An 11697-nucleotide genomic window follows, 5' to 3' on the forward strand; every position below is an offset into this window, starting at 1 on the left:
TTATTTATTGAATTACGGTATTGTTTGAAACACTGTCAAATGTTTTGCCAATTACAATGTTCCAAATGGTATGGGCTGCAGACTAGTGCATACTAACACATCCTTCTTCTGTCATATATACAGTATCTATATAAACTGAATTTATCTTCCTGGTACAAAATAAAACTGTAACTGTCATATGTAGCCTGCCATCTATGATCTGCTCATATGTATATACAGTATTCAGCAACCAGGAATAGAAATTCTGTTTTTTACAGGTGGGTTCTGCTTTGCTCAAGTATTCACTTCCATAAGCCATATTCAAAAACCCTCTTGACATTTTTCCTCAAAAAGATAGCACTCCAACCCTTCACCATACCCAGTTCCTTTGCTCTAGCTGAGAAAAAGCAGCAGAAATAAACTACTGAGGATATCTTTTTTGAACACAGTGACATTTTCAGCTTGTAACTAAGTGTTGCTCAGAGAATTTATAAGTGAAACCCTCCTCTAGAAAATGCCACAATGGCCACAATCTCACAATTCTACGTTATTTCATGGCAGTCTCAATTGCATGCATAGGTCTTAAACTGAATTTCCGTCCAGTTTCCTGAATCAGAAGCGAGTGTGTACACACAATAACTAAAAATGTGCTTTTAAGAGGACCACTAGTAAAATGATTTCTTGCTTCTTATAGGAAGTGCCATTTGATGCCATTCGTTACATGACCGGGGAGTGTAACTATGGAGGACGCGTGACAGATGACTGGGACAGAAGAACTCTGCGCACAATCCTCTCTATCTTTTACACCTCAAAGATCATCAAGGACCCTGACTATAAATTTGACCCCAGTGGTCTCTACTATGCACCTGCTGAAGGAGAAGTAGGAAATACAGAAAATCACTGCAAACATCCAAACACAAATATTAGCATCAAGACGTTTAGATTTAGCTGTAAGCACAAAATAATCCAAACGTTATACAATCTGTGTCATTATTTCCTATTATTTATATGTAGCGTCCTATTCATGTGGCTATGTAGGTGTCTTTCAGTTAGAACAGAGAGCAGACAGTTCAGTGATCACAGACCCATCAGTTGTTGCCACTATCATTGCCTTATAAACTCAACAAAAGTTAAACTCACTAGTTTTTAAACTAAGCAAATTAAAGGACTCTTAGTTCTTTAACACTGTTGTTGAGTTACCTTTAAAAAGCCATTAGGAGATAAAATGCATGTAACAAGGCACAGCAGGCAACCACCATCAGCGAGGGTTGATATATTTGTTAACACAAATGCAGTCTATGGCGGGCACCATTTTATTTGGCATTTTGTTCTCCAGCATTGCGCCCCCCCTCCAACCACATCTTTTATTCATGAAGTCACATTTACATAGTCATTAAAATAAATGTCAGCAATCTAAGGAGCCGACTTGTTTTTCAGTGAGTGTTATTACTCGAGATGTTTCCTGATGTTGTGTTAAAAATTGTCCCCTTAGTTCACCTCTCTCCTTTCCCTCTGTTTTCTGCGTCTCTGTTGCAGCACAACAGCTACATAGAATACACCAAATCGCTGCCACTCAACCCATCACCAGAGATTTTTGGCATGAACGCCAACGCAGATATCACCAAGGATCAGGCTGAGACACAGCTACTGTTTGACAGCATCTTGCTGACACAGGTAAATCTAGCATGATGTACAATAAAACTGGTATTATACTGATTAGCAACTGATTAGCAACACATAAACAAGTACACACAAACGACAAAATTGGTCAATCCATCAGCCTTATGAGAAGATTTTTAGTGACCATAAAAGTTGGCAAAAACATTAGCCACAAGACAGTTTTGTGGCCTGGCATTGGTACAGATAAAAAAAAAAAGTGTTGACTGATTTTCAGTTTGCCAGCCGCCCTGGGTCACTTCCCAAACCAATGCACCCCCTCTTGGCCAACATCCCAGATGCTCAGTTGGAGCACGCCCCCTCAGTTGGTAGATATTCAAATTGTAGACAATGTACCTCGTACTCTGACCCAGCAAGTGCATGGCATGCAAATACACCCAAAATAAATAGAGTAGATGCATGAAAACACATCAAGCTAGACAGTGAAACAATTTCTCACATAAACATACACAGCATCAGAAATGTCTTGTATCCTTTCCAGCCCAAAATATTTTATCATGCTCAATAAAAATACACCATGCAACATTAATTAAAGCGAAAAACTATAAATAAAAATGCCATTTGTTTGTAGAGACTTCTCAAACAGGTTGTCTTTCTTTCACATGGCAGCAACACAGTGTGAGTCACAGTGGCTTTGGTGGAGCTGTGTGATCCAGCATCGTTATATCTCAGCTCTGTAGCGTTAGGCTGGTTTAGCTTGTTGAGGATTATATCTTACCCACTTCCTCGCTCCAGTCAATGTTTGCTGCAAATAATTTCTAAGGGATTTCACATCAAGACCTGCTTGAAGATGAAAGAACGTCTTCTTCTGCAGAGTGGAAAAGGATATTTATTTATTTGTGTATCCATTTATTTATTTTAAGAAACAGAGCGGTGCCTGTCACCTTGAAAATAATGTTTCGCTATGCTAAAAGTTTAAATTGTTTTAATTCCTGTGGAAATTGAAAGGATCTACACATAACACCAGACAAGAGTGACTCTCTCTTTTTCTCTCTCTTTCTTAGCATCAAACCTGGGCCACAAACAAACTGAACATTTCCCCACTCATCATCTTTGGGATTTCAAGTTAAAATTAGAGCTCCTTGGAGTCTGGCATTTATTCATATAAATTCCATTCAACAAGATTAATAATAGCTTCAGTCATGTGTGGACTTCATTAGCATCTAATACGCTCTCATCAGTCTCAATGACCGATAAACAGGAAGACACTTCAAATGGAATGAAGCAGCTATTTATCATTCGCCTACTGTAACCCCAGTGCCATTAGCCAATGATTATCCATTACTGCTGGCTAGTGACTAAGCATCATATAGGTAAATGGTGCAAGTTGGACCGAGAGGAAAGCAGAAAGATCACAGATTGGAGTGAATAATTATCAGCATGAATGATCATTAGGATACTTGATAAAAGTGTGTCAAACTACTGTGTGGGAGAAATTGGGAGGCAATGCTGCAGAGCCTTTCATCTCATGCTGTGTGACAAGATCCTGAGATTATAACTGCCACAATTCTCTAAATATGGTGTTAGAAGTAGATACAGGCAAGTCTGAGAAATGTCTGGAAATTAACAAACGGATGATAAAATTAAGAGTTAACTTATAAGACTTTAATATGTTGTGTCATTGTGTGCATAAGTCTAAAACACCACAGCATGAATGTGATGAAATATAACCAAAGTCAAGTTTGAAGTCAGACCATCTTAACATCTGGGTCTTTTCAGGATCAAAATAGCACCAATGCAAAAGACTCCTTTAAAAGGAATACATAATTTGACAAGTCAAAGGCAGCAAATTATGGTTTTCCCCAAAAACCAAGAACTGTCAATCCAATCCCAACCACACGTCCTGCCTCCCCTTCTCATCAGTCCTCTGTCGCTCTGTGTCTCTGATCAGTCCCGCTCTTCAGGCGGAGATGCCAAATCCTCAGATGACATGGTCTTTGATGTGGCAGCTGACATCCTGAGCAAACTGCCTAGAGACTTTGACTTGGAGGCTGCAATGAGACGCTTTCCTACCAGCTACAGTCAGAGCATGAACACAGTGCTAGTGCAGGAGATGGGCCGCTTCAACAACCTGCTCTGCACCATCCGAGACTCCTGCATCAACATTCAGAAAGCCATAAAGGTACATAAAAGGGGTATGGAGAAAGGAAGGCAATGCATTTACAGCATCACATTTCCACTGAGTAAAATTTGATGCCATTGCTACAGCCTTTTTGGTCCACAAGAGATATGTGTAACACCTCACGTTAACAGTAAAGGCAGGGTATTAAGTCTTTAAAGTCAACCCTGGTCCAGTTATCTGTGATCCTTATTTATTGGACACTTAATAGGGCATGGTACATGGCCAAATGCACTCTAATTACACACAATTTGCTTGTTTTAGATAAACAGTAAGGCCAAATAATGAATCATCATTGATTTTACATTTCTGTACAATGAAAGCAATATTTCATCTGTAGACGCACACGTCTGCTGAATGATTACAGGAAGTGTTGGTAATACATTCTCAAAAATCAGATACTATAAACATTCAGCGCTCCAAATGCCCGAACCTAAGAAATGTACTCTATTAGTTAAACCAAGGAAAAAGTGATTACAAAAGTTTAGGAACATTTAGAAGGTAACCCCCATGCCCACCATTACTCCGTCACAATTAAACACTCCCAAAAATATCTTAAAACATTAATATAATTTTAATCTTTCTCTTTATTTTAGTTTGTTTTGTTTTCTCAAATTGCAACAAACACACTTTACTTGGCCCATAATATCCTTAGGCAGAAAAATGTGTCACTTCCAAAACTTTTGAGATTCTGAAGTTGTCTGTGTTTTGAAATATAATTATAGTTAGACTGCAGGAAACTAATTATGCTTCATTTATGTAGTTCACTGAAGTGTTTTCCCATCAAAAGACCAAAGAGAAAGTCATTTGATTATTTGTTTATGAATGTGTGTAACACTAAACTCTCAATTATGTCACATTTAAAACATTAAAAAGACATGCATGGACACTCACATGCTTTTCTTTCTACTCTCATTATGCCATTTAATAAACACATTTCCTCTCCTCCTGAGATCCACCATCCTCTGCCATGAACTGGCGAGTGAATAAAAGAGTCAGGAAGAGGAATGAACATATCATGATTTCAACTGGTATCAAAAGTCCCCTGTAGAACCATAAGAGTTCCTATTATGTGCTTGTCTGTCACCTAGTATCTCCAAAGAGAGTGTTTTTTCAGTGTTTTTTACAACTTCAGTTTCTCTCATATTCGATTCAGTGTCAGTACAAGGCTTGAACAGCTCCACAATTTCAAGTTGGGAATACATTAATCACGGGTTTGTGTGTGTGTGTGTGTGTGTGTGTCCATATGCAGGGTCTGGTAGTGATGTCTGCTGAGCTGGAGGAGGTGGTCAGCAGCATCCTGAAGGGTCGCATCCCAGGCATGTGGATGAAGAAATCGTACCCTAGCCTCAAACCGCTGGGAAGCTACGTCAGTGACTTCCTAGAACGACTTCAGTTCCTACAGGTGCCTTAACACTCACAATCAAATGCCAGGAAGTAAGTTGTGTATTCATAAATGCTTAATAAACTGCGTGAAACTAAATAACAGCCCAACAAAGGAGACCATGTGGGTACAAATAAAAAAAGAGAGGAAAAAAGAGGTAAAACAATCAAATAGAGCAAAGACAGAAACAAAAAAAGTATGTTTTGTTCTATTAAGTATAGACCACGACCTCTTAATATCTATTTTAGCTAAATATTAATGAACACGGCACATATTGCCATGGTCACTGTAAGAGCAAGGAAAAAACACAGCAAAGAAATGTTGCAAATCAGTTGTGTAATCAACAACATTTCATCAGTTTTGGACAACTTATAAGAAAAAACTAAACAACAAAATCATCATTGCTGCATTGTGTTTCTTGGTTGATCCTTTGCCATTGTCATTTTGCAAGTCACACATAAATGTCATGTCTTTACATGTCAGTAGTTCCATGCAAACCATCAAGTAGTTAAAGGAGAACATAACCAGGAGATTAATCCATAATGGAAATTATGCTAAGTTTCATTAAACTCCTGCTTGGACATGAATAGGAAATTTACCCTTATGGATTTTTATGAGTGCTCATTAGAGTATAAGTTGGGGAACAAAGCTCTGTTTAAAAAGCTCTGTACAACAAAAGGCAGCCTGTGATATGAAAAAACAGTGACTTGGCACATGTTTTAAATAACCTAATTTTTCATCTTAAGTCTTGGATTTGGAAGGTATGAAGTAGTTTCAAGTCAAGTTCAAGTTAGGAATTACTGGTGTAAAAGATGAGCTGCAAGTTGAGTTTAAAGTTAAAATCATATGACTTGTGAGTCTACACCTCAGTACAACAATAAGGTCCCCCTTTCCATCTCAGTACCTTTCACACAGAACATCAAGGCACCTGGAACAGGCTGTGTAAAAGCACTACAGGTTCAACCCTGTTGGCATTTCAGAGTTGAACATGAAACTGCTGGGTCTTTTACATGCTTTATATTGTAAGCTGGAACTGCTGAAATACGTGCAGCTGCATGACCTACCATGTGAGTTTGCAAAATGACCTGCTTCATCTAACAGTGCACTCATTTTCCTCTTGTCCGTCAGTATTCAGTAGAGGGAAAAGAATGCAGTGTGTGTGTGTTATCCAACTGTGATGTCTACCCATGACTCCCCACAGGGTGAACTGGAGAGTCACGGGTTTCTTATCTAAGACAGCACACTTCTTTCTACCAAAATATTTTTGACATAATACAACAATAACAAACAGAATTTCTTCTCAAATCTTCTTCAACATATCTTACCGTGAGGCTTTGTTAGTGAAATTTCAGCGTAAAGTTTCAGACACCCTTAAAATTTTACAAAAACTAAAATTCTTGACAGTTTCAATATGTCAGTTCTCAACATTGTCGGTATCATAGTCAACGAATAACAGAGAATGTGTTCAAAACAGAACAAAAAACAAATAAACCATCATCATCAAATTTATATTCAGTAGTCCTGCCATTAGCACGCAGCAGAGCTCTAATCCTGGCTGGCATGTTCCCCACAAGCCTTTCACACTGTTGAGGAGTAATCTTGTCCCATTCTTCTTTAATTACTGCATTGAATTTTTCTAAATTCTTTGGTTTATGCTTTGAAACAGACCTTTTGATAATAACCACAGATTTTTAATGGGGCTCATGTTCGGGGATTGAGCTGGCCACTCTAAGACCTGGATACCGTGCTAAAGCAACTAAAAAGAAAAGTGGTACCACTGACTGTTTTTACAGATGGAGGAACTCTTAGTTAATTCAAAACTGAGCAAAGAGGTGGAGCGTGAGTGCAGCTGAGGCAGATGGGTGATGCTAAGGCAGACAGCTAGTGACCTGTGAGGGCAACCACCTGTCACTTTAAGCTTCATGATGCCTTGATATAATGAAACTGGAAGAGCAACATAAAAATTCAGCCCGTGTTTTCTTGAATGGTAAAATCTGCTTTTTTGTTGTTGTTGTACCAGCCTGTAAACATGTATATTTCTGTAGTTTAACATGGAGGAACTGTAGTTTTTGACTTCGTTTTCCAGCCCCAAGGTTGCTGCTTGGGTGGTACCCAGTATTCAAGCCTGGGGATAAACAACTCTGTTTGTTTAGCCCAGGGCTACATAGCTGTCACAAATAGGCTGACCTGTCCTGCCAAAACAATCATTTTCTGAACTGGAAGGTTCAGAAACACATTGGTTTGGTGGCAGTGTGGTCTGTCGGTTGATCCATGATCCACACTGAAATATCTCAGTTTAGAATTTAATGATCAATGCTGCATTGCTCTCTGCCTCAACATTTTCTTATATATGAGCCTGAGCCTGTGATAACCTTTGCATTGATTTAAACAGGTTAAAGACACCCTGCTATCTCTAGCCACTTACTCAGCCTGAACATTATGTTGAACATTATGGCATCTAATTTGGCATCGTTGGTGTTATTATCCTGCAGTATATAAATGAAAAAGTGCAGTTTTTTGTAGTGCAGTTAAACATTTTCTTGTTTCTAAAGTCTTTCTCTTCTCTGTCCTGTTGTGTGTCTGATTGTGTTCAGGACTGGTATGATAAGGGTACGCCTGCTGTATTCTGGGTCTCTGGATTCTTCTTCACCCAGGCTTTTCTCACAGGCAGCCAGCAGAACTACGCCAGAAAACACACCATTCCCATTGACCTGCTGGGCTTTGACTACGAGGTCCTGGATGACAGACAATACAAACGGCCCCCAGAAGATGGTAGGACAGGACACCGCTGGGAGGGAGAGGGTAGTTAATAGTAGCTGAAGCAGTATATATATATATATATATATATATATATATATATATGAGGTCAGGGTTTGAAAGGTTCTCTTTATGGAATGAAGGTAAAGAACAGACAGATGGAGAACACTTGTAGATGGGAGAGAACCCAAAAGATGAAAAGGGGGAATGCAAATGTTTCAAAGCAGGAAGTGAAATAGGCAGTTGATGCCAGAGAAGAAACAGGCAGATGAAAAGTGACATGAGGCAAACTGAATGTGAGAGAGACAGAGTATAAAGTAAAAAAAAGTAAGTTAAAGAAAAGCCTCCCCGCCGCTCATCTACATACAGGCCTGCATCAGCCCCTCGCTGCGCCTCCAGCTCTACTTTGAGATTCTCAGTCAAAGTCTCACATGAAGCCTCGCCCTCAATCAGTCCCCAGCTGGGCCCCATCACACTAACACAGCCTGCACTGCCGAGCTACAAACCACACTGTGTGTTTGTGCATTTGGGTGTGTGATACTGACAAGATGCCAACAGCCAGTTATCTCTAAACACGCACCCCTTTCTTCCAGCCTATCAGGGGAAGAGCTCACACACTCTTATGAAAAGAATGAATAGCACAGCACAGAGGTCAGTTCAGCTTCATCCATAACAGTTTACGTTTGTTCATGAGCCAGCACCTGCATGTGTTGCGTTCACAGGGTTCCTCCATCTGTCAAGTTTGTGATGTTTGTGTGATGATAATCAGCTCTGTGATATCTGTGTGTTTGTGTCAGGTGTGTACATCAGAGGTCTGTTCCTTGATGGTGCCCGCTGGGACAGGAAGGCCAAACTTCTTGCAGAGTCCTACCCCAAAGTGTTGCACGATCCCATGCCTGTGGTGAGGACACTGAGCACACACTGCACGTTGATTCAAAATGTTTGAGTATATTTGAGCATCCTCACAAATATACAGCCTTTCATTGCCCTCTCATTCAGTCTGACATCACGTTCATGTTGGTCCATGTCTCATTGTTTGTAGAGGTAGAAATCACAAATGGCTTTCAGACATTCATAGCCACTTTTGATGTCATTTGTTCACTTTTTCCTGACCTAAGATCACAACTTAGTTGAAGTCATCATCGCCTGTGGTTGGTTCAGGGAAAATGTGGCCTTTACAATTTCCACTTAAAAAGTTCAACAGATGTTTTTGTGACATCTACACTACTTGGAGTATTTCCGTCATTTAAAGTGTTTGACCAGGAAGCACACGCTGTCAGTCTGAGCTGACACCGTTGCTCCCAGTCACCACTGAGGATGCTCAGTAACAATGGGGCTCCAGTCAAGTACTGAAGTTTAGAAGAAAGATTACTTTTGCACTCAGAAGCCACTGACTTAAGCATCATTTGAGGCAAGCACAGCGCAGGTCAAACCCTGGAAGCTGTGTTAGCAGCTGCTTAAAGCATTCTGACTTGTTACATATTTTGAGTCAACTTACATTAACCTGTTCAGCGGTGTCGACCTCATTCCTCTCTCGTTGCCATTTGAGGCCATTTTCCGTTGCTATGTAGCAACAAACCTCCAATTGGTCATTTGTTTCTCCAATCATCAGCAAGGACAATACAAGACTCATTTGAGGTCTGGAGCCAGTCTACCCCAGAAACACCTTGACTAAACAAACACAGACAAAAGAGTAAACTAGTCTCCTTCAGAAGTGCTTGTCAGGTAGCTTTCCATTCCCCACCACACACACCTCTCTGACATCAGATTAGTGGGTGGCTGTTTTTTCTGAACCGAACACCCCAACAGAAAAAAAACAGCAGTTTGAAATTCACTCTCAGGCTTTCAACTGTTTCTGTAGTGGCCCACGTGAAAAACAAAGTGCTCCACTATGAATGTCCTTCAGGAGAAACCATCTGAAAATGTGCTCTGTTTGAACAACACGCCTACTGTCCCTGTGCTCTGATTGGTACAGTATGAACACTTACTTTTTCAACTAGAGGTACAAACATGCTGAGAGAAAAGTGTGGGTTTACATTTAATATTACTGTATTTGACACTTCAGTGTGGGCAACTAGTGAGCCTTACTGTAAGATGAATTTGTAGTGTATAGTTAAAACACTGCAGGCAACCTGTCCAGAAATCCCTGTTGCATAACATATTACATAAAGTTAGAGGGGTGGAGGTTTATTGATTCTGCTCCAGTGAATTCCTCTGGGCGTCAGAAAAGAAGGAAGTTATTATCTTTCCTCACAGCAGATTATGAAAATAGGCCAGATTCCATCATTTTCTGTTTTTTTAACATCAGAGACCAACAGAGCCAGTCTTGTAGGAGAAAGTGAACATGAGCCACCGTGCTGTAGCTGCGGCTGCACCCAGGAGGATGTTCACAGCGCCTTGTTCTCTGGACTCAACACAGCAGCAGCTTCAGCACTATTTTACATTCTGCCTGCGGACGTCTGCCTCTTTGCTTCCCATCCTTTTATTAATTAACAGAGCTTGATATGGTATATGAAAGTAGACTGACAAGAGTGATGGAAATGAGTGCCAGTGGCTGAAAGCGACGGCTGATCAAGTTTTCCCTCCATTCTTCTCCCTCCTCTGTTCTCTGCTTCTCACAATGCATTCAGCGACTATGAATAATGCACGACACTGACTTTTTTAATATTCAGACATTTCGGGGCAAGTTATTAACAGAATCAGTTTTTGACAAGAGCGGAACTTAATTAAAAATGTGTTTATTATTTGTGGGGGGAAAACACAACAGAGGCTGGCTTTGAAATGCAAATCTTCACTGAGGCACCCATCGTGGAACCAGATGCACTTCTCAGGCTGCAACTCTACAAACTGTTTTTGTTTTTTTTTTGTTTCAAAGATGTTTTTCGAGTGGCCCAGTTTATCCCTTTTTGCACAACCAAGACTTCTTAATGGCCCAAAGGGGGCTCCTACTCATTAACACTATTGTTATTGTTCTAAGTTTATGTCCCCAAAGTTGCAGTTTGTAAGTTAATGGTTGGACAACAAATTGAGATGCAGGTCAGTTTCCACTGCTTTAAATGTTTATCGCCCCATCCTGACCTTTGAGTCTGTCTTTTTGTCTTTGAAGACACTCACTCCCATCACCATTCATTAGTCCTCCAATTAGGACAGGTCACTTTTGTTGCTTGTCAGCAGAGGCACACCAAACTCCACTAGCCTGTTTAATTATTCCCAAAGAAAATAACCCTAAATGACAGTAGCTGTTTGCCAGACTGGCGTACTTTTACCCCTCCATAACGCCTCTCACTCTCTGCTTCTCTCCGTCAGATGTGGCTGAAGCCCATAAAGCGACAGGACATTCCCCAGAGGATGTGCTATGTGGTGCCCGTCTACAAGACAAGCGAGCGACGCGGCACCCTGTCCACCACCGGACACTCCACTAACTACGTCATCGCCATGACGCTCAATTCCGATGTTCCTGCTGAGCACTGGATCAGACGAGGGGTCGCACTGATCTGCCAGCTCAGCTCATAGTCTGTTTGATTTGCGCCTAATTAAAAGAGAATGAAAAGAAACACACAGGCTCTGTGGCCTCTCTGTGCAGCAAAAAAAGAAAACTAAATGAGTTCACAAATGGCCAATGGGACAGAGATAAAGAATTCAAGTGTGACAGCTTTACAGCAGCACCTCCTATGATAGTGAATCTTTTAATGTGCTATTTGTGTTTCAGATCTGGAGGATTGAAGAAGCTGATATGTAAACAGACAGAATCAGGACAAGAGTGAGGAAGAGTGATGTGTAA

The 11697-nt window shown here is 40.5% G+C and overlaps 1 protein-coding gene across 1 annotated transcript in view; it reads left to right on the top strand.

Moving 5' to 3' along the window:
- Nucleotides 1-11691, top strand: part of dnah7 (dynein, axonemal, heavy chain 7) — a gene marked incomplete at its 5' end in the record, with an annotated part of 66691 nt that extends 55000 nt beyond the window's left edge. The window contains 7 exons of the mRNA XM_084545519.1: nt 674-859; nt 1516-1653; nt 3548-3778; nt 5028-5180; nt 7754-7931; nt 8714-8817; nt 11223-11691. Coding sequence (XP_084401645.1) covers nt 674-859; nt 1516-1653; nt 3548-3778; nt 5028-5180; nt 7754-7931; nt 8714-8817; nt 11223-11429 — 1197 coding nt within the window. The 3' untranslated portion in view covers nt 11430-11691. The remainder of the gene's footprint in view (nt 1-673; nt 860-1515; nt 1654-3547; nt 3779-5027; nt 5181-7753; nt 7932-8713; nt 8818-11222) is intronic.
- Nucleotides 11692-11697: the final 6 nt, after the last annotated feature.

This window comes from Chelon labrosus (genome assembly GCF_963514085.1).
Source record: "Chelon labrosus genome assembly, chromosome: 5".
Taxonomy (NCBI): domain Eukaryota; kingdom Metazoa; phylum Chordata; class Actinopteri; order Mugiliformes; family Mugilidae; genus Chelon; species Chelon labrosus.